Source organism: Megascapheus bottae, chromosome 14 (genome assembly GCF_031878675.1).
Source record: "Megascapheus bottae isolate mThoBot1 chromosome 14, mThoBot2.hap1, whole genome shotgun sequence".
Lineage (NCBI taxonomy): Eukaryota > Metazoa > Chordata > Mammalia > Rodentia > Geomyidae > Megascapheus > Megascapheus bottae.
Window position 1 is genome coordinate 29,432,155 of NC_143522.1, and position 27,277 is coordinate 29,459,431.

At 45.4% G+C, this 27,277-nt stretch overlaps 2 protein-coding genes across 4 annotated transcripts in view; one reads left to right on the plus strand and one right to left on the minus strand.

Moving 5' to 3' along the window:
* Wars1 (tryptophanyl-tRNA synthetase 1) overlaps positions 1-14,578 on the minus strand; it is a 28,707-nt gene extending 14,129 nt beyond the window's left edge. The window contains exons 1-4 of one of the 2 annotated variants that reach the window (XM_090344835.1): positions 14,493-14,578; positions 8,279-8,430; positions 3,821-4,037; positions 714-822 (exon numbers count right to left, since the gene is read on the minus strand). In XM_090344835.1, the coding sequence (XP_090200961.1) occupies positions 714-822; positions 3,821-4,037; positions 8,279-8,389 (437 nt within the window). In that variant the 5' untranslated portion in view covers positions 8,390-8,430; positions 14,493-14,578. Of the gene's footprint in view, positions 1-713; positions 823-3,820; positions 4,038-8,278; positions 8,431-14,034; positions 14,131-14,492 lie in introns of those variants that run through there. The other variant, XM_090344834.1, reaches the window with a different exon arrangement.
* Positions 14,579-14,638: 60 nt separating this feature from the next.
* The window catches only part of Wdr25 (WD repeat domain 25), a 127,733-nt gene continuing 115,094 nt past the window's right edge, over positions 14,639-27,277 (plus strand). The window contains exons 1-3 of one of the 2 annotated variants that reach the window (XM_090344833.1): positions 14,683-14,742; positions 15,294-15,544; positions 19,533-20,368. In XM_090344833.1, the coding sequence (XP_090200959.1) occupies positions 19,571-20,368 (798 nt within the window). In that variant the 5' untranslated portion in view covers positions 14,683-14,742; positions 15,294-15,544; positions 19,533-19,570. Of the gene's footprint in view, positions 14,743-15,293; positions 15,545-19,532; positions 20,369-27,277 lie in introns of both variants that reach the window. The other variant, XM_090344832.1, reaches the window with a different exon arrangement.

Consider the following 27,277-nt stretch of genomic DNA (forward strand, 5'->3'; position numbering starts at 1 on the left):
GTGTATACTTAAAACAAGTGAATTTGATGATGTATGAATTAATTGAATCTTAGTTAAGGAAAACACTAATTATATTTTGCCTAGGAAGTAGGCTGAGCAGGGCTTAGAAAGCTGGTGGAAAGCTGGGTTCTGTCCTGGCTGCTCTCCTGTGACCATGATAATCATGCAGGACAGAATGGCCTGACCTTAGATCATAAATTCCATAAATAAAGGCTAGAAAATGAGCCTGGCCCAACCCTACAATCAAGAAATAGGAGAGGCCGAAACTGTTTTGGAACTTGTCCATGCCTTGATGCTTTCTGTGTGGGATTTCTGGTTGAAGGTAGGGGCTCTCTGTTCCATGGCCCTGCTGCTTCTCTTTTGATATCACTACTGCCAGTATAATAGCAGGAAAAAAAATATGTAATTTTGGGAAGCATATTACTATTTATTTCATGAGAAATATAGAACTTGGACACAGGAACTTCCTGCTTTCATGAGTTTGTAATTTATAGCATATAATCAGCCACAAATTAATTTAATCTCTATGAGGCAGGTAGTTAATAAATCAATAGAAATTAGGTCTGATAGTGAAGGGTCAGTTCCACCATGAGTCACTGATGGCACGGAAGAGGGGTTGCAGGCTGCTGGCAGCCTGGTTCCACTCAGTCATGACACAGAACAGTGTGAGAGAGCTGTACTTGGTAAACTCAAAGCGGAAGAAGGGTCCCCACCTGTGTGAGAAGAAGATGCCTCTGCGCAGGAAGTGGTGTGGTCTCTGGCCAGTGGCTCTCTCTATTCGGTTTATCAGCTCCTTGTCAATTTTACTGCTGCCAAATTGAACTGAAAAAAAAAAAATAAAGGGAAGGTGACAAGAGGCTTAGTGAGCAGATATTATGGAGATAAAGGAGAAAAACAAGTGATCCCTGCACAATCTAAGCGACCCCCTCTATTCAGGCTTTTGGCTGACGGTTCTCTCCCTCTCACAAAGTACACATTTTTTTTGTATTAAAACAAAAGCTGATTGTCCGGGAGTTTGGCCTAGTGGTAGAGTGCTTGCCTAGCATGCATGAAGACCCAGGTTTGATTCCTTGGTACCACATACAGAGAAAAAAGCTGGATGTGGTTCTGCAACTCAAGTGGTAGAGTTTCTAGCCTTGAGAAAGCCCAAGGACAGTGCTCAGGCCCTGGGTTCAAGCCAGGACTGGCAAAACAAACAAACAAACAAACAAAAAACCCAACAGTTGAGGGTCAGGAGTCTGGCCTAGTGGCAGAGTGCTTGCCTAGCATGCATGAAGACCCAGGTTCAATTCCTTGGTACCACATACATAGCTGTAAGTGGTGCTGTGGCTCAAGTGGTAGAGTTCTAGTTTCATTGACTGTTGTGAATAGAGCTACAATAAACAGAAATAAACTCTTTTTTTTTTTGGCCAGTCCTGGGGCTTCAATTTAGCACTTTGGTCACTATTCCTGCGCTTCTTTTGCTCAAAACTACCATTTGAGCCACAATGCCACTTCTGGCTTTTTTTATTTATGTATTACTGAGGAATTGAACCGAGGGCTTCATGCATCTTACATAAGCATTCTACTGCTAAATCACATTTCCAGCCTCACAAGTGTTTCCTTAACATAATTTCATTTCCTTTGGATGTATATGATATTTTTATTTATTTATTTTTGGCCAGTCCTGGGCTTGAGCTCAGGGCCTGAGCACTGTCCTTGGACTTTCTCAAGGCTTCAGCTCTACTACTTGAGCCTGAGCACCACACTTCCAGCTTTTTTCTATGTATGTGGTACTGAAGACTCGAACCTGGGTCTTTGAATCAAACCTGGGTCTTCGTGTATGCTAGGCAAGCACTCTACCACTAGGCCAAACTGCCAGCCCCATATATGCTATTTTCAAAATTGAGTCTAATCATAAATAAAATGAAGTTTCAATACTAAGGAAAATTGATCCTCAAGCTTTTCATTGTTTTACATTATAATTTATATATCTAAAATATTATCTTAAAAATAACAATTTCAGCCAAGTGCAGTGGCTCACACCTGTAATTCCAGCTACTCAGGAGGCTGAGATCTAAGGATAGAGGTTCAAAGCCAGCCCCGGCACTGAAATCCGAGAGAGACTGATCTCCAATTAACCACTAGAAAACAGGAAGTGGGGCTGCAGCTCAAGGGCTAGGGCAGTAGTCTTGAGCTGCAGAGCTCAGGGACAATGTCCAGGCCCAGAGTTCAAGGTCCACTATTGACAAAAATATATAACAATTTCAAACTAATCTGTAATACGTAGTTATCAGGCATATAGGCACGCGCACACACACATGCACGCACACACGCATGCACGCGAGCGCGCACACACACACACACACAAATTTTAAACAATTCAGAACTTGGGAAAGGCCTGGTGAATAAGTATCTTTACTATCATGCCCTTCTGTGTCATCTCCTTGTTTATTCTATTGAGAGGATACTCTGAGGTAATAGATGATTGCCGAAGAAGAAATAACTAGAACATTTTCATCTTAAATCATGACCATTTTCCATCTCAAAGTATAGTTGTCAATGAGGAACAGTCTGCTTGGGGACAGACATGAACTTAGTCCAAGGACTAACTTATAGCTGTCAGTGGTGCATGTTATACTAAATGCTATGTGTACATGTTTCCATGACTACATGAATGTGTTTGTTTCTCACCAGAATCCAGTCAGAGGTAATTGCTTTATTCTATAATTTGATCCATTTTGCTGTAATCAGCTTTTTTTTTTGTCAGTTGTAGGGCTTGAACTCAGTGCTTGAGTTTTGACCTTTAACTTTTTTTGCGCATAGCTAGCCCTTCACCACTCTGAACCACAGCTCTACTTCTTATTTTGGGGTGGTTAGTTAGAAATGAGTCAGTCTTTCCTGCATGGGCTGGCTTTGAACTGTAATCCTCAGATCTCAGCCTCTTGAGTAGGGAGGATTACAAATGTGAGCCACAAGTGCCCAGCAGCTTTTTATTTTTTAATCCCAGTACTGGAGCTTTAATATAGGGCCTGGGCACTATCCCTTAACTTCTTTCCACTCCCAGCTTTTTGTTCAGACTCCTTTGAATCATGATCCTCAGAACTCAGCTTCCTGAGTGGCTTGGATTGTAAGTGTGAGCCACCAGAGCCTAGCACCAGTTGTTTTATTTTTATTTTTTGCCAGTCCTGAGGCTTGAACTCAGGGTCTGAGCACTGTCCTTGTCATTCATCCACTTCTTTGTCCAGATGAATGGAGAAAGAAAATGTGGCCTGTATACATAATGGAATAATACACAGCCATAGAAAGAAGTTGTGATAACATAGATAAACCTTGAGGGCAAGTTCAATAAGCAAGGCACAGAAGGACTGAATGATCCAATTATATGTGGAATCTAAAATAGTAGATCTAGAAGATTGAGTAGAATAGAGGTTACCAAAAACTGGGAGGATACAGTGGGAAGAAAACAGAGTGGCTGGTTAACAGGTCCAAAATTATAGCAAGAGAGGAAAAATTCTGGTTTTCACTACAAAGTAGGGTGACTAGAGTTAACAATTATGTACTGTGTATTTCAAAATAGCTACAAGAGAGGATTTTTGAATCTTACTACAAAGAAGTGATGAATATTTGAGGTTATGAACATGCTAATTAGCCTGACTTGGTCATTATGTAATATGTATTTGTATGAAAAATAATACTGTGCTTCCTAAGTATATACAAATACCATAGGTCAATGAAAAATATAAATGAAATATGTTAAAAAAATTTACTTGCAAACACATAAATATATAAACATTGATAGAATCAACTCCATGGAATCACTACTAAATGCCTATCATACCAATGAGCTTGTCATAGTCGATGCCTTTTGCACTGCTTGTCCGTACTGTCCAGGGGTCCACAAAATCCTCTCCAGTTTCTGTGGCATCTTGGCCACTGTCTTTTTCAGCTTTTGGGTTGTTCCCTGGAGGGCAGTCAGCCTTGTAGTCCTCCCCCATGGCGGCTTTGTAACTTGTTTTTAATGACAGTAACATCTTTACTGCAGAATCAATTTCATCCTGAAAAAAGACAAGTGCCAGCTGTGAGTGAAAAGAAAGGAAAGGAAAAGAAAGAATTTACAGGCATGAGCCACCAGTGCCCAGCTAGTTTAGGTTTTGTTGGAAAACAACTTATCCTAATCCACTGAGCCCTGCCTGTAAATAATCATTCCTCTTGCAATCATCTGTAAATGAATTATTTGGACATTACTTTCAGTACTATCTTTTAAAATGTAATGGTTTATTTTGAGTTAAGATAGTCAAGGTAAACTACTGTGATAGATGAGAGAAGGCTGGACCGATCCAGTGACAGGAAAGATGTTTGAGAAGACAACAGTAGAGGCAGGTGCCTATAACCTAGCTACTTATGAGGCTGAAATCTGAGTTCAAAACCAGTCTATGAGGCTCTTATATCCAGTTAACTACCAAAAAAGTCAGAAATAGAGTTGCGGCTCAAGTCATAGAGCACCAGCCTTGAGCAAAAAAGTTCAAGGATAGCACCTAGGCTACCCCCCCCCCCCCCAGTTCAAGCCCCAGGACTGTCAAACACACACAAATAGCAGAATGGAAAAGTATATATGCATACTCATGTGGGTGTTGGGAAAGCAGCCAAAAACAATGGACCAGAGAAATGAAGTGTCTGCTTCATTACAGATGAACACTCACTATGCTCCCAAGGCCTAGTACATCAGAGAGATCTTTCAAAAAGGCACACTACCACAAGGACAAAAAATAAAAAATAAAAAAAACAAAAAACCAAAAAAAATCCACCAGGAAACATGTCTGTAATCCTAGCTACTCATGAGGCTGAGATCTGAGGATCAAGGTTCAAAGCCAGGCGGGCACAAAAGGACCTGAGACTCTTTATCTCCAATTAACCTCTAGAAAATGGAAATTGGGACTTGGCTCAAGGGTAGGGTGGTAGCCTAGAGCTGAGGAGCTCATGGACAGTGCCCAGGCCTAGTTCAAGCCCCATCACCCACAAAAAAGAAAGAAAAAAGGAAACAGGAGGACTACAGAAGCAATACCCACTGGCAGGGAGCTTGGCCTAGTGGTAGAGTGCTTGCCTAGTATACACAAAGACCCAGGTTCGATTCCTTGGTATCACATACATAGAAAAAGTGGGAAGTGGTGCTGTACTCAAGTAGTCGAGCTCTAGCTTTGAGAAAGCCCAAGGACAGTGGCTCAGGCCAAGTTCAAGCCCCAGGACTGGCATAAACAACAACAACAAAATACCCAGAGGCTGGAAAGTTGGCAGATAATGGTGACTAACTGAACACACCAGAAAAAACAATGCTAATAAGGCAGGAAAAATCAAGAAGAGGAGGTAAGAGGACAACAGCAGCCAGAAATTCAGTCAAATACTGTACTAATGAATTACTTGATTAAAAGCACATAAGCACTATTTTCTTTGCTCTAAGTCTTATACTCCCTCATAAAACGCAACGTTTAATAAAAAAGAAAAAAGAGCATCTTTCTTGTTCCAACCTTGTCCACTAGTCAGCTGATTAGCTTGCTGTGGGACTGAGCAAGGACATTTGAAAGAAAAAACATATTCTGGGGAGGAGTCTCCCCCCAAGAAGACACACATACACTTTGGAAAATGATCCTTTGGCAAAAAAAAAAATGTTTAAAAATAATTATCTTAAGGATGATCACCTGTCTTAAAAGGAGTATGGGAAAATCCACCCTTGTTTGCAAGTTGAATGAGCAGGCCAACCTTGGAGTCTTTATGCCAAACTGATAAAACAATCAGACAGCATGTACCAGGTAACAAAACAAAGGGGAGTGAACAAGTTTTTAAAGGTGAATCTGAGCCAAACCCCGACTTACAGTTTCACCATAAAGCACTCATTGTTCTTGCTATCAGATGTGCCCATACAAGTCAGGATGATGTATTATCTTTTCATCTTCCCTTCCCTTTTCTTTCTTTTTATTAAAGAATTTATTAACATTGATTTTTACATATTTCAAATGTCACGTTTAGCAAACAAGTATTCAAGAAGGGAATCTCTATATACAATCACTGGCACTTAGATTTTAGAACATAATTAAAATTAAGCTGAGGATTTGTATGTCATAGGTACATATGTGGGTCATGGGGCTTGAACTAGGCCTGGGCGCTGTCCCTGAGCTCTACAGCTCAAGGCTACCACCCTACCCTTGAACCAAGCCCCACTTCCTGCTTTCTAGAGGTTAGTTAGAGATGAGTCTCAGGTCCTTTTGTGCCCGGGGTTGGCTTTGAACTTTGAACCTTGATCCTCAGATCTCAGCCTCCTGAGTAGCTAGGATTATAGGTGGCTTCATTTTTTTGTAGGTCCTGGGACTTGAACTCAGCCTGGGTGCTGTCATTGAGCTCTTTAGCTCAAGGCTACTGCCCTACCCCTTGAGCCAAGGGCCACTACCCTTTTTCTAATAATTAATTGGAGATAAGAGTCTCAGGGTCTTTAGTTCCCCAGGCTGGCTTTGAACTGCGATCGTCAGATCTCAGCCTCCAGAGTAGTTAGCATTTCAGGCATGAACCAGTGTGCCTGGCTTCATTCATCTTCCCTTTTCTATAGTAATAAATTATTTCTTTATTTATTTTTGGCCAGTCCTGGGGCTTGGGACTCAAGGCCTGAGCACTGTCCCTGGGCTTTCCTCAAGGCTAGCATTCTACCACTTGAGTCACAGCACCACTTCTGCCTTTTTCTGTGTATGTGGCACCGAGGAATTGAACCCAGAGCTTCATGCATGCTAGGCAAGCATTCTACTACTAGGCCATGTTCCCAACCCTCATTTTTTTTTACCTTGATGTGTTCTCAAATTCTTTGTGACAACACCCTAAATTTGAGTACACAAGGGCCACCCAGAGGCCTTCCTCCTTTTTTGGAGACTCTTCTTTGAACATCCGTGCTCACTGCTGTAACACCTGCATCTCTCAGGGGATGGTGCTAAAACTTAGTGATCAGTGCCTTTGGGAGCCATGATCTTGAATGGGGTGGAATCCATTAGAAAAACAGAGCTTGGAGCTGGTAGTTCACTTCTGTAATCGTATCTACTCAGAAGTGGAGATCTGAGGACTGGAGTTTGAAGCCAGTCCAGAAAGGAAAGTCTGTGAGACTCGTTGATTAACCACCAAAAAGCCTGAAATGGAGCTCTGGTTCAAGTGGTAGAGTGCCAGCCTTGAGCTAAAACAAGGACAGCTCCCAGGCCTGAGTTCAAACACTTGTGCACCGACATGTGGAGACGCATACACACACACCAAGAGGAACAGGAATGGGCCGGGAGTTTGGCCTAGTGGTTAAAGTGCTTGCCTAGCATGCATGAAGACCCGGGTTCGATTCCTCGGTACCACATACATAGAAGAAAGCCGGAAGTGGTGCTGAGGCTCAAGTGGTAGAGCTCTAGCCTTGAGAAAGTCCAAGGACAGTGCTCAGGCCCTGAGCTCAAGCCCAGGACTGGCAAAAAAAAAAAAAAAAAGAGGAACAGGAATGCTGGTTCATGTGTTCAGAAGCAGTGTATGAGTTGGTCTTGCTCTGGCTCAGAGTGCCAATCCTGTCCAGAGGCTTCATTCAGGTAGGGAGAGGACTAAATTGCAAGCATCTGAACTGGGGCAGTTCACATGGTGGGGACAGGTGCCACACTGGGCTTAAAGATGTGTATAAATTATGTATAAATACTTCTGTTTGACTCCTTTTTTTTTGGGTGGGGGTGGGTTATGGGGCTTGAACTCTGGGCCTGGGCGCTGTCCCTGAGCTCTTCAGCTGAAGATTACCACTCTACCCCTAGAGCCACAACCTCACTTCCCCTTTTCTAGTGATTAATTGGAGGTAGGGGTCTCACAGTCTCTAGTGCCTGGGCTGGCTGGTTGGCTTCGAACAGCAATCCTCAGATCTTAGATTACAGCCGTGAGCCACAGTGTGTCCAGTGGTTTTATTCTCAAATAGAGTCTCACTATGTAGCTGAGGCTGGCCTCGAACTCAATGTTCTTTCTTCAGCTTTCTGAGTGCTGGGATTATAGGTGTACACTACAATATTTGGATAACAAGATGTATTAAACAGACCTTTGGGCTTTCATGGATTTTGGTATTCTTCAGGGTCTTAGAATCAACTCTCTGCAGATACCAAGAGATAGATGTATTTAAAAAAGGTTTTTAGAACCATGGCTCTTTTGACCACAGGCATGATGATAATGTAATGGAGAATTATAGTCAACTACCTCTGTGGTTGAGGGAAAAGACTGAGATGCATGTGTTGGGGAGCCCAACACAATCACCTACTTTTGATGCCTTTCCAGCTTTCAGATTCCTCACGAGCTCCCCTTGAGCAGCAATGCTGTTGAACAGCTCCAGTGGAGAGGCGCAGGGCTCACCATTGAGTATGTCCTCCATCTTCTAGGACCTTGTGTCACAGCTGTCACTCAAGATGAACACTGTAGTAGAGAGAAAGAAATTGGGTAGAGGTAGAGATGGAATTAGCAGACCATGGTAGCTATTCCCCTTGTATCCAGTCTTTCTTTTAGAAAAAGATGGTTATAATAGAGGAAATGGATAACATGACATTGATAAAAAGACAAACAGAAATTTGTGGTCATGAAAAAGAGGATAAATAAATGCTGTGATGAAAACTACAGGAGTTGCTATGACTTGAGTTAAGCAAAGATATTCTCTCTCTTTCTCGTCTTGGGGATTGAACTTACGAGTTAGTACTGTCCCAGAGCTCACTTTTGACTCTAGGCTAGTTTTCAATCACTTGAGCCACAGCTCCACTTCTAGCTTTTGGGAAGAATCTTTCAGACATTTTTGCCCAGGCCATCCTCCGATCTTAGCCTTCATAGTAGCCCCTGGTGGCCAGAAAGTCCCTTATCTAGCTCTCAGAACAAAAGAATGATGAGATTTCCTCAGAGGACACGCATAAAAGTACTGTAAGCCTATGTACCCTGGAGCTAAAACATTTGGCAAATCACTGCCAGTTCTTTATCTTACCTGACTTAGAAACAAATTCTCAGGCCTTTGAAGCCATAAACTCTGTTTTCAGATACAGAAAACTCTGTGGAAGAGGACAGGACCTTCATCTGTTTCCGGTTCCAAACAAGTAAGGATTGTGGCCTGACTATTCCACATGCCTGCATTATTAAACTGCAAACCTTAGAAGAATGTGGGCTGGACCTTCCACCACAAATTATTTTCTTATCTTTAAAAAGGTGGGATATGGTAGGCACAGGTTGGGCCACCACATGCCACCTTTTCTGGGTCTATCATCACTTCCTTTTTCTTAGTATTATAGTTTTCTCATCTATGAACAGGCATCACCAGGAACTTTTTCACCTACAAGTAAACATTAAAAGAAGTAAATGGGTAAAACATGACAGAGGAGCACTGTGTAAATTTATCTATTTATTTATTTTTGTGCTGGTCTTGGGTCTTGAACTCAAGAGTCTGGGCATTGTTCCTGAGCTTTTGTGCTCTAGGCTGTGTGGTCTACCACTTGAGCCACAGTACCACTGGGATTCAAAAATTTCAGTCTCCTGCATATCTAGGATTACTCATGTGAGCTACCAATGTCCACCTTATATTATTATTATTATTGCTTTTAATGACTCAAGTAATTAAGAGATTAAGAGAAACTTAATGAAAGCTGAAGCCAATCAATAACATATTATTTTCAATAAAGATAAAAAGGTTCAGTCTCAGAAGTTTACACCAAGCTGTTCGGTGTCTCTCTATTTAAATGCTAAGTTAGAAGGCTCAGAGACCTAAGTGGGGCTAGCTGTCTAAAAATGTCTTCTCATTTGAAATGGTAAAAACTTGGTAACGCTTTGTAAAATCTCAGAAAGAATAAAGGCAGCAGGTAACAGCTGCCAGTTTGAGTCTTTAACTCTCATTCTCAGCATATAGAGCCAGAAATGCTTGTGTGTCTGTCTCAGTCTTTTTCCTTTAGCCTAGGTCTTGAGATATCTAGCTAGAGCCCAGCATTTCTCCTAATGGTACTAAGCTCCTCACTTTGATACTTTACATGTGCGTGTGCGTGTGCGTGTCTTCATTCAATACTTGGTTGAAAAAGCTAAGAATCTGGATGGTATCTTTACCACTCAGACCACTTCTACTCAGCAACATAAACATAAATACCTTACAGACCCCAACACCAATTCCCTTGAGCCTTACCAGAATTCTGTGCCAGTGATACAATTGTTCTTTCTGCTTCAGAGTAGAGGTAAAGAGTGTTAAAAAGCTTGCTCAACACAAGCAATTCAAGTAGTTTGACTTTTAACTTGTGTCTTATAAACTTAATTTTTGGAGCCAAACACCCAAATGTGAGGTGTAATTTATCTACTTGTTCAATATTTGTTTAAGAGGTTTGTGAACTTTACAACTACCTTCGTACCTTCAATCTCTGAAATTGCAATATGAAACCAGGATGTGAGGGCAGCCAGTCTCTTAATTGCAGACAATTTTAATTCTGAGAAAGAGAGACTCACTGGTGTAATAAGGTATTCTCAATCTAGGACAGCCTATAAGAAAGAGTTGGGCATCAATAGTTTATGCTTGTAATCCTAGTTACACAGGAGACTGAGATCTGAGGATCTCAGTTCAAAGCCAACTCAGGCAGGAAATTTCATGAGACCTTTAAAGAAAAGAAAAATTCCAATTAATTACCAAAATGCTGAAAATGGGGCTGTGGGCTCAAAGCACAAGCCCTGAGCATAAAAACTCACAGACAGTGCTCAGGTCTGGAGTTCAAGCCCTTGGCGGGGGGGGGGGGGGGGGGGGGGGGGGGGGGAGTACTTTTTTCTTAGTGCCACAGAAGAACAGAGCCCTAGCAACAAGCTGATGGAATTACTCCTTTCTTTCTGGGGATATCTGCTCTTATCAGATGATGAAGAAATTAACTCAAACTACTTCTAGCCACAAATGATCCAATATCATACCTAGACATTATACTCCATCCCAAGTTTCCTGGCTTCAGGGATGACTCCTTTTTTTCCATAGCAGTCAGGAGGCTGATAGTTCAGGGAAATCAGGCCACCTTTCTTAGCCCCAATGCTAGGGAATAAACCAAAGTCTGGTGCTAAAGCCCCTCTTGGGTCTTTAAGAATTCCAGATGAGGGCCGGGAGTTTGGCCTAGTGGTTAAAGTGCTTGCCTAGCATGCATGAAGACCCGGGTCCGATTCCTGGGTACCACATAGATAGAAAAAAGCCAGAAGTGGTGCTGAGGCTCAAGTGGTAGAGCTCTAGCCTTGAGAAAGTCCAAGGACAGTGCTCAGGCCCTGAGCTCAAGCCCAGGACTGGCAAAAAAAAAAAAAAAAAGAATTCCAGATGATCCTTAGTACACAATGGCTTATCTTCCCTTTGCTGGGACAGAATTCAAACTTTTTCTTTCCCTTCCCTTTCTCTCTTCCTCCCTTCTTTCTCCTTCCTTCTTTCTCTCACTTTTGTGTCGGTACTGGTGTTTGAACTCAGGGCTTGGGCTCCTTTAGTTTTTTTTGCTCAAGGCTGGTGCTTTGCCATGCAAGTCACAGCTCCACTTTGGCTTTTTGGCTGCTTAACTGGTGGTAAGAATCTTAGGGATCTTCCTGCCCGGGTAGGCTTTGAGCCCTGACCCTCAGATCTCAGCCTCCTGAGTGTTAGGTCTGCCTTGGAGTAATGGTCCCATTTCTTGGCTCTCCCCTGTGCACCCTAGAAGTCCTGGCCTACCACCTGTAACCCAGGCTACTGGCATGCATGTGGGCAGTGGGAAGTCCCCCAGACTCCGAAGTATTTCCCCATCCTCTGAGGTCACCTCTACTTTAGCTGTGGCCACCCCCCCGCATATAAGCTTTCTTGCTCCACCAATCTAGTTAAATTCTAAAAGGTAAAAATGATGGAGTTAGGACTGGTCTAATGCCATTTATCAAAAGAATGGTATTCGTCCATTATGCCTTGTTCAACTAAATCTCTCTTAACCTGGGTGCCTGGCTGCTGCGGCCAAATTGCAAAATTCAGCTCCTGCCTCAGTGTTGCCTTGCATCTGACCTTACTTTCCCCTATACATCCTTAAAAACCCCTGAGGCTTTAAGAGAGGCACTCTTTTCTCTCTACTTCAGTGAAAAGAGTTTCTTTCAGGTTTGCCCTGAATAGATTTGCTCTAGTCATTGATTTCGTTTCAATTCTATTTCTTCTGTCTCCTTTCTTTTTCTTTTTTCTTTTTTTGCCAGTCCTGGGCTTGAGCTCAGGGCCTGAGCACTGTCCTTGGACTTTCTCAAGGCTAGAGCTCTACCACTTGAACCTCAGCACCACTTCTGGCTTTTTTCTATGTATGTGGTATCGAGGAATTGAACCTGGGTCTTCATGCATGCTAGGCAAGCACTTTAACCACTAGGCCAAACTCCCAGCCCACTACTCTATTTTTCTTAAAAGAAAAAGAAGGATAATTTAACATCATAGATTTCTAGCTTGGAGTCTCAAGCTTCTCAAATGACATAATTTGCATGTGCACTGGATTCATTCCCCACCCCCCCTTTTTCTGTTTGTGGTACTCAGGAATTGAACCCAGGGCTTCATGCATGCTAGGCAAGCACTCTACAACTCAGCCACATTCCCAGTCCCGGATATTCATGTTTCTAAAGCAAAGTATCCAAATTTTCTTTACCCTTTCAAAGGAGTCTGAGATGTCAAAAGGTTAAAGGTTCTTTTCTTAAGGGTTTATCACATAAACTACCAATGAAGAGTTGAGTTTTGTTAAGGAAGGTCTATTTACTTTAATCTATGTAATAGCTGATCCAATCTGGAAGCAGGAGATGGAGTTATAACCATGATATAATCTACTATTTCTAAACTATATATATACTATTTCTAAATCAAGGCATTAGGAGTATAAATTACCCAGCTGCTTACTCTTTAGCAGATGTCTGACAAGAAAGTGATGAGGGGTTTTTGTTTTTGTTTTTTTTGCCAACCCTGGGCTTGAGCTCAGAGCCTGAGCACTGTCTTTGGACTTTCTCAAGGCTAGAGCTCTACCACTTGAGCCTCAGCACCACTTCCGGCTTTTTTCTATGTATGTGGTACCGAGGAATGAAACCCAGGTCTCTGTGCATGCTAGGCATACTAGGCAAGCACTCTAGTCCAAACTCCTGACTGACAACCTTTTTTTACATTCCAATTTCCTTTTTTCTGGAACTTGAATCTTGTACTCATTTGGAAAGACGGTCTTTGCTCTATACAGAAATAACAGGCTTTTACAGAAAATGGATCCAGTCCTGGGAGGAAAAGAAGGCTATATAGTGAAACCATCACAGACAAGACACAATGACTTTGAAATCTAGGGAAAGGTGGCATCGAAACACTCCATTCTGAAGCCAGGTGTCTGTGGGCTAGGCTGCCATGCTAGCTAGCTACTCCGGAGGCTGAGATCCGAGGATTCCACTTCTGGGCTAACCCAGGCAGACAAATTTGAAAGATTCTTATTCCCAATTAACCAGCAAAAAAGCTGGATGAGGAAGTGTGGCTCAAGTGGCAAAGCACCAGCCTTGAGCAAAAAAGCCAAACGAGGACGTGAGGTCTTCAATTTAGTATTAGCAATGGTGTGTGTGCACACCATTTCCCCTCCTTTCCTCCCTGCCCCACACACGCTCTGCAAGAAATTAAAAAAAAAAAGATCTCTTCTGAGCAAGCAATGTGCTCCAAATTTTGGAATAGATGATACCCTATGTATGAAAAGGTTATTTCATTCTTCTGATAATTAAAATTGTGTGTGTGTGTGTGTGTGTTTGGGGCTGGGAACTGAGTCAGCGTCTGGCACATGGTATGCAAGCACTGTAGAAACCGAGCTACACCCCTGGCCCCACAAACACTATGTTAAAGAGAACTTATACATCCCATCCTCCCCACCTCCATTCTCCATGGAAGCAAGAAAGCACCAGATTAAATAAAAAACAAAATGCACACCACCTGACTCCTAAGAAAGCCGATCCCCTGTCTTCTGAACTAAAGACTCCAACGGACCCCCGAGCACGGACACAGCCGCGGCAGCCGGGAGCCCGCGGGCGGCCGGTACGTACCTGGCTGCGGACCGCCGGGCGGCTGGCAGTGCCGGGCTGGCCGGGCTGCCTTTAAGTCTCCGTCCTCAGCCTTTCGCTTTCCTTTTCCAGAAATGCTTTCCCACCTCACCCCACGCCCCGGCCCCTGGCAGGGAGAGGCGTTTCTGGGAAATCGCTCGATTCTCAGAAACAGGGCAGCCGTCGGATCAGATTCCTTGAGGGCTCTGTCCCAAAAGAGGGCGGGCTGGAGGGGGGCGGCGGCGGCGGCGGCGGCGGGAGGGGGCGGGCGCCGGCCTCGAGGGGGCCCGGGCTGCCGGCCGCCGCACCAGCCACGCCTTCCCCCAGGCCGCGGGCCGGGCCCGCTCCCCGCCCGCAGCGCCGGGGGCGCCGGCGAGGGGCGGCCCCGGGGGGAGGGCGGCCCGGGAGGGCCGTGGGCACTGTCCTCGCCTCCCCGCCCGGCCCACCCTCCTCTCACTTACCCGGCCCCCCCGGGCGGGCCTGTCAGCGCGCACGGCTCACCCACGGGCTGCCTCCTCAGCGTCCGTGGAAACGCCGTCCGGGCGGAACTACTTCCGGCTCCGACGCGCCGTCATTGGCTGTTGGGGCCCGGGGAGGGGCGGATCCCGCCGCTGATTGGCTGACGAGCCGGGCTTCGCGGCGGAAGGCGACTGGGCGGTGGAGGGCAGGCCCGGCCGCCTCCGGGAGAACCGGGAGCTTCCGGCGCGTGTGGTGAGCCGCGGGGGCCCCGGGAGGGAGGGCGCGGGGGCCGGGCGGCGGCGGCGGCGTCCCGCGCCAGCGTCCCACGCCAGCCGGCGTGGACCTTCCGTCGTGGGGGTTCCGCTCGCTCGTCCTGCCCGGTTCCTTCTGGAAGCGCGGTCTTCGCGGCCATCCTCGCCCCTTCCCGTCGGGCCGCGCGGTGAACTTCTACTCATCCTTCAAAACCCATCCCTGGCTGGTGTCCCCTGCCTCGATTTCTACCGTTCCGTGACCCGTGGGGACACGATTCGAGATTTCTGTTGAATGTCTGCCCACACCACACCCGGTTTAGGGTCCGACAGCCGAGTAGGGAGTCAGAACACGTTTGTTGCACGGGAACGTCCTGTTTCACTACCCCCCAGCAGGTCCCCAGTTCCGCAGCGGACTCCGGGGATCCCCCCACCCCCACCTCAGGCCTGGAGGTCCTCTTTCTTGGTCGCCACGCCCCCTTTTCCATGAAAAAAAACCCCAACAATAACCGTTATCTTCTCTTTGCATCTCTCCCGGGGCATTGCGGTCCCCAGCCTCTCCCTCGCCGCTGGTGCTCCACCTGTCGAGTTGCAGCGCAGCTCCACTTCTGGCTTTTGTGGGTGGTTAATTGGAGAGAAGAGTCTCCCGTATTTTTCCTGCTCTGGCTGGCTCTGAACTGTGATCCTCAGGTCCCGTCCAGGGCTGAGCCATCTGCATGTAGCTGTCCTCCCTCCCTGCCTCCCTGCCGTCTGAGCTCCCGCTATCGGCCTCTCATGCGAGTCCATTACTAGAGACAGCTGTAAGGGTAAGAAGCCGTTCCCACCCTGAGCTCAGGCTGACTGGCAGGTGTCCCAGCTCAGTGTCTAGAGATCAAGCCGTTCACAGCATCGTTCCCCTGGTCTGTAATCAGTCTGCTGTGTTACAGTAGCTCCATGTGGCTGGCTGGTGTTCAGAGGATTATTTTGATTTTGATGTGGTTGCATGCACTCCCTGTTGCCTGTCTGGATTAGGCTACTGGCAGGCGTGGCATCCTTACAGCAACTGAATGCAGGTATTCATTGGATGTGACCCGACTTGAATGTTTGAGGAGCTCCTTAGGCAAATAGTGCCATTTGGGGGAAAGCTGTGTGACGGACTGAATGGTTGATTCTAGAGGACATTGGAACCTTGCATCTAGCCAGACACAATGGTATCTTTCTATAATACCAGCACTTGGGAGGCTGAGGTAAGATCGGGAGTTTGGTATCAAACTGGACTGACTTTGCCCTGCCATGCCCTCTGCTGGCTGAACCATGCCCAGCACACATTTCCCCTCCTGCTTGTACTTTTTTTTTTTTGTTTTTGCCAGTCCTGGGCTTGAGCTCAGGGCCTGAGCACTGTCCTTGGACTTTCTCAAGGCTAGAGCTCTACCACTTGAGCCTCAGCACCACTTCCGGCTGTTTTCTATGTATGTGGTACCGAGGAATTGAACCCGGGTCTTCATGCATGCTAGGCAAGCCCTCTACCACTAGGACAAACTCCCGGCCCCCCTGCTTGTACTTCTAATAGCACACTGACAACTAGCTGCTAACAATGTGTGATGGTTCAGAATTTCAGGAAGAATTTCTTCCTTTTCTTTTTGTTTAAAGAGACATCAGTGGGGGCCGGGAGTTTGGCCTAGTGGTTAAAGTGCTTGCCTAGCATGCATGAAGACCCGGGTTCCATTCCTCGGTACCACATATATAGAAAAAAGCTGGAAGTGGTGCTGAGGCTCAAGTGGTAGAGCTCTAGCCTTGAGAAAGTCCAAGGACAGTGCTCAGGCCCTGAGCTCAAGCCCAGGACTGCCAAAAAAAAGAAAAAAAAAAAGAAAAAAAAAGAGACATCAGTGCAGTGTGAATCTGTGCATTTCGGGCAAAATGGATGAGTTAGGATTACACCATCAGAATTGTCCCTTCTCTATGCTTGAGTGGCCTGGTACATGAGGATCTGGCCTCTTTTCTACCATGTGTTATGGGGCTGTGTCTCCCACAGGCTTCTGGCAGACATGGGATGTCTGTTCCAAGCAGAGAACAGAGGGAAGGACTAGCACTCAAGGCAGGTAAAGATGAGGGTGTTACATTCTCCCACTTGGTGATTTGGATCACATTTTTTTTTTTTCTTCTGCTCCTACTGGGGTTTTAACTCAGAGCTTGGGTGCTATTGTTTAGTTTTTGTGCTCAAGGCTGGCAATCTACCACTTTAGCCACAGTTTCACTTCTGGCTTTTTGGTGATTAATTAGAGATAAAAGTCTCTCAGATTTATGTCCCCGGACTGGCTTTGAACACAGATCTCAGATATCAGTATCCCAAGTAGCTACGATTGTAGCTGCTAAAATTAGTGCTACAAGCTTTCTTTAGACATTCTTTGTATCCATGTATTCATTTGCCCAATCTGCTGGTATTTATACTCAGGGCCTAGGCACTGTCCTTGGGCTTTCTCAAGGCTAGAGCTCTACCACTTGAGCCACAGCACCACGTCTGGCTTTTTCTATGTATGTGGTACTGAGGATTCAAACCCAGGGCTTTGTACATGCTAGGCAAGCACTCTACCACTAGGCTAAACTCCTGGCTCTATCGTTTGGTGACTTGACTAGTTAGTAGCTAGTCAGATGTTCCATAATTTGAGTCATGCCCCATTCCTAATTAGTTTTTTTTGTCTTTTAACATATCTTTTATTTTCTTCATGTAGGCCTCATTTTCTTTTCTTTTCTTTAAAAAAATATTCTTTTATTGTATTTAATAAAAGGGTTACATGATATTTGCCAGATAGAGGGTGGATTAATTCACATACATTGATACCCTTCCACATGTCTTGGTCCCCATTACCCTCCCCCCCACCCCCTCTCTTGGTTTTCCCCCCTTCCCTGTCTAATTTCAAGTAACCAAATACAAATGTATCCAATATATCAGATAACAAAGTGAGATATTGTGACAATATGAGATAACAAAGGAACAGCAAAAGAGATGAGAGATAACATAGCACCTTAAGGAAAGCGAAAGCAATCATTCGTTATATGGCTTTTGTTTCAATATCCTAGAGGTCCATTCAATTAGCTTCATACTATATGGCCTTATGTATCAAGTTTTTGCTCTATTGCAAATCTTTGCTATTAGAGCCCAAGGTTTCTACTGGTTATGATGAATGAGGGAAACCATTTCTTTTTTATCTTTTTTTTTTTTTTTTTTTGCCAGTCCTGGGCTTGGGCTCAGGGCCTGAGCACTGTCCTTGGACTTTTTCAAGGCTAGCACTCTACCCCTTGAGCCTCAGCACCACTTCTGGCTTTTTGCTATGTGTGTGGTACCAAGGAATCGAACCTGGGTCTTCGTGCATGCTAGGGAAGCACTCTACCACTAGGCCAAACTCCTGGCCCATTCTTTTTTATCTTGAAGATTTATTCCCTAACGTCATTAGTCTTTTTTTTTTTCTGTATTGATGGCAGTGGGATTTGAGCTCAGTACCTCATACTCATTTAACTTTCTTGTTCAGATGGTGCTCTACCCCTTGAACCTTGTCTGCAGATCTTAGCCTCCTGAGTTGCTAGGATTATAGGGGTGAACCACTGGCACTCAGAAGTTGTCTTCATTAAAACAACAAGAAAAAAAATACGTCTTCTGCTAGTACACTGGTAGCTCACATCTGTATTCCTAAATAGATCTGAGAATTTTGGTTCAAAGCAAGCCTGGGCAGATAAATCCAACTAGCCAGCAAAAAGAGCTGGAAATGGAAATGTAGCTCAAGTGGTAGAATGTCATTCTTGACCAGGAAAAGCAAGAGTGCAAGGTCCTAAGTTCAAGCCCTAGTGTGAACACACACACATACAGACATTCTAAGCCTGCTATATAGGAAAGTCTTTATATTTTAATTATTTAAAAATGTCTATGTTGAATAATGTTTAAATCAGACTAAATAGCCTTATCTCCTTAAAAATTTATCATCTCTAAGGGCTGGGAATGTGGCTTACTGGTAGAGTGCTTGCCTAGCAAGCTCTGAGTTCAATTTCTCAGTACTACATAAACAGAAAAAACCAGAAGTGGCCCTGTGGCTCAAGTGGTAGAGTGCTAGACTTGAGCAAAAGAAGCTCAGGATAGCACCCAGGCTCTGCGTTCAAGCCCAGGAGTGGCCAAAACACCACTACCAAGAACAAAAACCCCAAAATATATAATCATCTCTAAAGAGGTGTTTAAAATATTCAGAATCTTTTCATCCAGATTTTTTCCATTGTCAAAATAAACACACAAATATGTATGTATACATATATACATATACACATCTACACATACACACACACACACACACACATATATATACACATATATACAGTCATCTCTAAAGAGGTGTTCAAAATATTCAGAATCTTTTCTTCCAGTTTTTTTCCTTTGCCAGTCCTGGGGCTTGAACTCAGGGCTTGGGCACTGTCCCGGAGCTTCTCTGTGCTCAAGGCTACCACTTGAGCCACAGCACCACTTCTAGCTTTTTCTGTGAATGTGCTACTTGTGTGTTTGGTCTTGAATTTTCCAGATGACTTTTTTTTTTTGCCAGCCCTGGAGCTTGAACTCAGGGCCTAGGCTTTCTCTAGGCTAGAGCTCTACCACTTGAGCCATAGTACCGCTTTTTCTTTGTATGTGGTACTGAGGACTCGAACCCAGGGCTTCGTGCATGGCGGCAAGCACTCTACCACTAGGCCAAACTCTCAGCCCTGTTGGTTTGTTTGTTTATTAAAGTATGTAAGTGTTCTCCCATGCACAGCTGCTGACTGCTGGCCTTGCTCCCTTAGGTAGTTTGCCTTCCTTGGATCATCAGATTTGTGGCCCAATGGCCTCGCTGGTAGCATATGACGATTCTGACTCAGAGGCAGAGCCAGAGCTTCCGGGAGGTGTGAATGCTGCAGACCAAATGACAGATATTTCTGGTGTGGACAGACCTTCTGGGCAGGGGTTATCACCTTGTGCACCCGAGGTAATGAAAGAGGAAGCACAGCTCACACAGCCCTGTCCTGAAGCCCTCAGGGAAGAGCGTCTTCCGCTGGTTCGGCTCTGGAAAAACGACCCAGGATCCTGTCCCAGCCAGAGGCTGCAGTGGCCCAGGAAGGAGCCTGAAGTCCCCTTCCCCTCCAGCATGCCTCCTCGTCCTTCCTCCCTGTGGACCAGCCACGTTCCTGCCAACTATGTGCCCTTGGCAGCTGCCCGCCTGAAGCAAGTAAAACAATCCCCGGGCTCTCCCAAGTCCTCTTTCCATGCTCAAAGCATGTCTGGAACCACACCTCGGCAGACCAGCTCTACCCAGAGGAACAGAGGCGAGGACGGTGTGGTTCCCTATACCCCAAAGAGACTGAGGCAGCTACAGGAGCTGAGCACAGAGACAGTCAGGACTCCAGCCCAGGAACCACAGGGCCCTCCTGCAGACTGTGCTCCAGCCCCTCTCCGCATGCCCCCCGTGGTATCCGAGGTGATCCAGCCACATTTGAAAAGTCAGTTTCGGGAAACCAAGGTCCCCAGGAAAGTGCTCTTCCACCTTCGAGGCCACGGAGGGCCTGTCAATAGCATCCAATGGTGTCCAGTCTTTTCAAAGAGCCACATGCTCCTATCCACGTCTATGGATAAGACCTTCAAGGTAAGACCAGAATGACATTTGTCCTCAGATCTGCTGAGGACAAATTCCTGGGACGTATGTGTGGATGCTGATACTGAGGCTTGAACTCAAGGCCTTGAACTATTATTTAGCTTTTTTTGCTCAAAGCTAGTAGTACTCTACTACTTGAGCCATAACTATACTCCTGGCTTTTTGGTAGTTAATTAGAGGTAAGAATCTCATGGACTGGCTCTGAACCACGATCCTCAGATCTCAGCCCTCTAAGTAGCTAGGGGTTACAGGTGTGAGCCATTGTCACCTGGCTTCCTGGGGTGTTTAATTTATTAAGCTGATCTCAATTTCTGATCCATCAGTGCTAGGTTAAGCTGGGCATTTCTTTCTTTTTTTTTTTCTTGCCAGTCCTGGGGATTGAACTCAGGGTCTGGGTACCATCCTTGGCCTTTTCCAGGCTTGTGCTCTACCACTTGAGCCACAGCACCACTTCCAACTTTTCCTGTGTATGTGGTACTGAGGAATCAAACCCAGGGCTTTATGCATACTAGGCAAGTACCTTACCACTAGGCAACACTCTTGGCCCCAAGGCTGGTCATTTCTTTCTGGAAATTTTTGTAATTCTCCGTTGTATTCCTGAGGGCTCCTCTGTGGTCAGCCCTGATGGTTATTCCCTCCTGCTCTAACAGTTGTTGGCACTGCCTTGCCTGGAGCACCAGAGCATTAAATAGATTATAGCATGACCAAATTAAATATTTTATTGTATAATAATAGTGTATTATTTTGTCATCTGGTTATACCAAAATTCATTTATTTACTACTCAATTATTAGCCATGCACTTGGGCACTGTCCCTGAGTTTTCTGGCTCAGCTAGTACTCTACCATCTGAGTCATAGCTCCACTTCCAGCTTTTTGGTGGTTAATTGGAGATAAGAGTCTCTGCCTGGGCTGACTTCCAATTGCAATTCTCACCATCTCAGCCTCTGGAGAAGCTAGGATTATAAGCATGAGTTACTGGTACTTGGCTTAAGTACTTGTTAATAGCCCACAACCATACTATTGCAGTAAACATGGGAACTATTTCAGTTTTACTCACTGACCTGTTCCTGATCTTTGATCAGGATGGGTCTTTAGAAGCAGGCACCTTGGTGGGGCTCATGACCCTACTGAAGAATGGTATATGGGAGAATACCAACTTTCCGTGTGTTTGCCAGCTCTGAGTGTTAGTTCTTTTTAATCTTTCGATAATATATTACTGAATACTATGAGGAATAATCAGTACTCAAGACCCCCCCTTTTGTTTTGTGCTGGTACTGAGGCTTGAACTCCGAGCCTGGGTACTGTTCTTAAGCTTTTGTGCTCAAGGCTGGCACTCTGCCACTTGAGCCATGCCTCCACTCTGGCTTTTTTGCTGGTTAATTGGAGATAAGAGTCTCTGAACCAGGATCCTCAGATCTCAGCCTCCTGAGAAACTAGGATTATTAGGCATGAGTCACCAGACCCTGGCTAAATACTCAAATTTTGGCAATCTGGCTTTGGTGGGGGGCAGGAGGAAGGCAAGTAGAGAAATGTTCTGTTAAATTGGACATTCAGTAGGATGGGATATTTGTTTCTAAGAAATGCCATCTTATTATCTTTAAGTTCAAACTTGAACTTATAGCTTGCAAGATAAAGAGCAGCTCAGCCTGGTAGTACAGATAAGCTAAGTGGGAGGTAATTATTTATTGAGGAGCTCCATGTTACCTGCTCTTAACTAGCTGAACTACAGGTGCTTGCAAAGCACATGGCCTTGAATCAGGCTTGCTGCAGAGTAGCTGGTGGCTGACCCAAGCTGTCCTCGTGAGTCTGTCAGCTCATCTGTGGAAAGCGTAATCGCACAGGCATCCTCTGGATAACGCACCTGGTGCAAGACCTGGTGCCCCACGATGTCTAGGAAGTACTGTGTTGATTGCTCTCCCCTTTCCTCAGTTCTGGAACCAGCATATCTAATGTGTCTGCTGGGTTCTTTGCCCCCAGGCTCTCTGCTTGCCTCTGCCTGTGGGATGTCTATAGTTTGAACATGGTACCCATTCCTGTTGTATGTGAATCCTGGATGCAGGTCAGGACTTGCCCCTTAGCATACAGATGGTGACAGCCATGCTCCCAGAAATATGGCACAGAGGTAGGCTGGGGTTAGGATGGGTTGGTTCAGAGTCAGCTCCATCTCCAACAGCTTGGTGCCCTTGTGCTGGGCCTGTGAGCTGGTTGCCTGTGTGTTGTTTTTCTGCAACTGGCTGATCCTAGGCTGGCAAGAATGTAATGGAGGGTAGGTGTGGTTGCAGGCTTCTCCTTTGTAGGACCATGGGGTGAGAAGGCAGTCTGGAAAATGCTGGAAACAGAGACTTGCAGGTGGTAGAGGCAGCTTGCCATAGACTTGGGGCCTTCTACGTAGGGCATGGCTTCATAGAGAAGTGTGGGCAGTGCTCAGGTCCCTACCTGCCCACTTGCTCATACACTGTTGTCTCCTGACAGCAGGAGGCAGACCTAGACCCCTGTGGGGACTGGTTTCTACTTGGCAACCCAATGAATAGCTCAAATGTTTATCTAGCTTGGGTCCCAGTTGTCCAGGAAACTTTGGGTTCCTCTGATGGTTTTTAATGGGAGGCCTGTGTGGGAACATGGGTTCTGGGTGTCAAGAGCAGACATACAACGCCAGGCCTGCTGCCCCTGGGGCTGCCAGGAGAGATTTCTCCTGCCCCTGTGGACCAAAATCTTGAGCAATCAGCTAGTTATGACACCTCATGACCTGAAGAGGGTGCAGCTGGCACAGCCTGGCATAGCTGGAAGGCTTGCTCCTCAGCCTGTACCTGAGACTGTGGTGTAGGACTGTATTCTGGGCCCTGTTACTATGTCTCCCTGTCCTCAGGAGGCGAAGTTTCCAGGGAACAGTCCACTGTGTCCTCAGTCTGCCCCCCTCCCTCCCAGGCTCTGCTTCCCCGCACCACACACACTGGAGACCCCAAATGCAGACCACATTTGCCATCAGAGGACAGTGTTGAGCTAACAGCTAAGGTCAAATTTCTTTTGACCCTCTCTTATTGAGGTGTCATGAAATCAAGCCTTTTATAAGCCTCAGATGCCACCAGTAGGCTAGGGGCCTCTTTTTTTTTTTTTTTAAGATGTTTGTGACAGTTTTCAGTGACTGAGTTATTTAGAAAATTGGTTTTGGGCAAGTTGACCTTGAGTGATGTTCCCAGTATGAAAAATGTGTGTCAGGCACCTGAAGATCCAGAATGGGAGGACAGATTGGAGACCAGAGGGGGCTGGTGGGCATTTAGGGAGGGAAGTCCTGGCAAGGCCAAAGGCATTACTGGGCCTGCAGGTCCCTGGTGTCAATCAGAGAGGGGACAGCAGGTAATAAACAGCCTGTTTATTTGTGCTGTGGAGGTAGTTACTGGTGCTCTACTGTGCTTCCTATAGCAAGCGATGCTGTTGGTGATGACTCAAGCTGTTCCTGGCACTGGGCTGGCACTCAGCATGTGCTGGGGTCTCACTCTCCCCCACCCCCCTGCCCCACGAATTTGTTCTGTTCTCTGCTGGATAGTGGTAGTTTATTTTACCTGCGTAGCTTGTTAGGTTGAGAGCTTCTTGAGCCTGGGAGCCATGCCGAACGCATGCTCAGTCTCTGTAGCACTGGCACAAAATTTTATATGTGTAAAGTGATCAATAAAGATTTTAAAACATTTGCTGGGTTTTGTTGCTGGCCTTGAGGAAAGGATTGTTTTTATTTTGCCTGTGTTAACTTTTCTTGCCACTAGGGGGCACAGTAAGACCATCAGTGGCTCTTCAAAGCTTCTAGAATGTGAAAGAATCCTTGACTCAAGGTAACATTTACTGAGAGATGGTTTCTCTCTGATCAAGAGGAAAACAACACAATCCATCTGATTAATCTACAGAATGTGGAGTGCCAGTCCTTTCTTCTTCAGAAAGCCTAGCTTTCGAATTCATAAATTTTACTTGGGCACATTGCGGTGGAAAGATACTTATTTTAATATGTTCTAAATGTTCTGTGAGCTGTAAAATATGCTTATATTAGTTTTGAAAAATTTACAAGCAGAGCAATTAAGTAGAATAAAACAGTGACTCATAATTCTGCAGTGTTGCTGTGTTTTCTGTCCCATTGATCTCTTCCTGGGCTGGGCCCGGCTGGTTTTGTTTGTAGCTGTAATCCCCGCACGGGTAGCCTTTTCTAGAAGCCTTTCATTTTCAGTGAACGCGCTCAGCGTTACATGTTTGCACACCCATTGCATGTAAAGGGAGAATTCAGACTTTGATACAGGTTTTGAAGGAAAAAGGCAATGTGATTTGCTTTCAGCAAACACAGGCCGACTGGCTTTCTGCTGCCTTGTTTGTCTTCCCCGAGTGGAGGAGGGCGCTCTGTCAGGTTCTCTCGTGGGACTCTAGCAGCTTTAGCCCGTTTCCTGCTCCCAGGAAATCTGCTGTCCTTTCTCAGAAACTGGAGAGGCTTTACTGATTTAAAAATAATTTGCTGTAGAGGTTTTTTTTTTTATCAACAAGCTTCAGTAGAATGCTTTTCTTTCTGTCTTCAGACAAGGTCTTGTTATGTAGCTCAGGCTGGCCTCAAACTCATAGTCTTCCCATATTATCCTTTGAGTGCTGGGGTTACAGGCCTGTGCCAAAGGATCAGAGAAACAGTCACCCTTCCCCCACCCCAACCTTTCATTTATGATCATAAATGCAATCGATGCATATGAAATGTGAAGGAGAAAACAGAAATCATTGATAATAATCCTACCCTGTTAGCATCTCCTTCCTGACCTGGGATACCATGTTACTACATGCACACACACACACACACACACACACACACACACACACGTGAGCGCACACAGTGGCACTGAACTCAGGGCCTGTGCTTGCTGGAAAGGTACTGTATCACGTAAGCCATACCTCCAAAGCATCCTCCCTCCCCTTTTTTTCCTTGATTAACTGAATATGAAATCTCTGACTTTTTTGGATGGCTTTGAACTGTGACCCTCTGGATCTCAGTCTCCTGAATGGCTGGGATTATAGGCATGAACCATTGGCACCCAGCCAAACCTATCTTGTGTATTATTATTATCTGCAGGGGATTTTTTTTTTTTTTGCCAGTCATGGGGCTTAAACTGAGGGCCTGGACACTGTCCTTGACTTGAGCCAGCACCACGTCTGGTTTTTTCTGTGTATGTGGTACCATACACAGGGCTTTGTGCATGCTAGGCAAGCTCTCTGCCACTTAGCCACCCTCTTGGCCCAATTTTTTCCTCTTTAAAAACTTTCAGGATCGAGGGGTAGAGCACTTGCCTAATATGCACAGACCTTATATTTGATATTCATCTCCACCAGCAAAACAAAACCAAAAATTTCCCCAGACATTTGTACGCCTCACTCACATTTCAAACCTTTCTCTTCGATATTATTCCATAGTTTCTTGCTTCCATCTATAAGCAATGAGTACTGCAGTAAACATACCTATACATAAATGTCGTCTCTTCTGCTGCTTTAATGTGGTGAAAATGGGCTTTGATTTATACTAAGGCTTTCGCTAAAGCTCTGTGTGTGTGTGTGTGTGTGTGTGTGTGTGTGTGTGTGTGTGTGTGACTGTGACTTAAATAGATTGGCAGGCTTTCAGTGTTGTTCTGTTTTGCTGCTTGGTAGCTGTATGACTTTGGAAAGATCACTTAGCCACTCTGGTCCTCCAGTTCCTTATTAGTAAAATGGAATGATGAAGGGTAATGCTATAGATAAAAAAGAGGTGATCTAGCCTCATGCCTGACCCAAGTCAGGGGCTGCAGAAATGGGTTGCTGTTGCCTTGTGTCTGCACTGATCAGTTAAAAAACTACTGTGGAAAAGATGAACTAGCCAGCTCACGCACACTAACATAACTCTTACATCTGTGAGCGTGTCACAGTCCAGCTCTGTACACACACAGGTTTATTTATTTATTTTTTTGTCTTATTCTTCGTGTTAGTGAGATCAGTGTTTTGAAATTTTATAGAGGTTAGTGGAGATTGTTCGTACAGTGCCAAGTCTCTACAGACAGCTGAATCCAGGCACAGGGTCTATGATAGAAGACAAGCTTCAGCCCAGACTGGTAAAGTGGCCTCACTGTTGAAGAAACCCAGGAGGGGAGCAGCGCCACCATTCTGCAGTCAGGCGATGCCAGATTGCACCTGAAGGAAAGACCTTTGTGTCTGAGGCTGCAGACCTCTCAGCTAGAGCCTTCCTGCGTGGCATTCCATCTCTGTGCTCACTGATGGGCACAGAGGAAAGGACAGAGAGCTAGCCATTGCCCAGCTCTTACCAGTGCCTTTCTAAATCCCACCTTAGCAAAGGGTAGGGGTCTGGTCCAGCCATACAAGACAGTGCTGGAGGCAAGATGGGAGGCTGGTAAGAAGAGCTAAACTCCCTCCTGCCTGTGAAGGTGGGGGTAGGAGGGAGCATGCCTTCTCCTTCCCCATGGGGCCCACACTCGTCCAGCTTTAATTCTGGTGGTTGTGCTGAGGGGCAGGACGAGCCGAGATGATTTCCATGGTGGTTTGGATTTGCATTTTTATATATTACAGGACCCTGCTGATTTATCATTGTTAGCTGATCTGATTATATTACGGTATCTTAGACGTGCTTTGTAGAATGTGATATATTTCACATTCAAAGACAAGGAATTTATGGATCCAAGTGCCACAGCGAGGGTTTTAGTTCAGTTTGGAAAGAATTATTCCTGATGGATTTTACGAAATGCAATTGAGAGTTGATTTGGTGTGTGGAGCGAGGAGTTGTAGGCATTATGCAGATGGCGGGCAGTTTATTCCAGGCACGAGGCTGGGCTGAGCCACTGGAAGTGAGACACAGCTGGGGAGGGAGGAGGTTTCGTGATGGTGGTGGGCATTTGGTATTT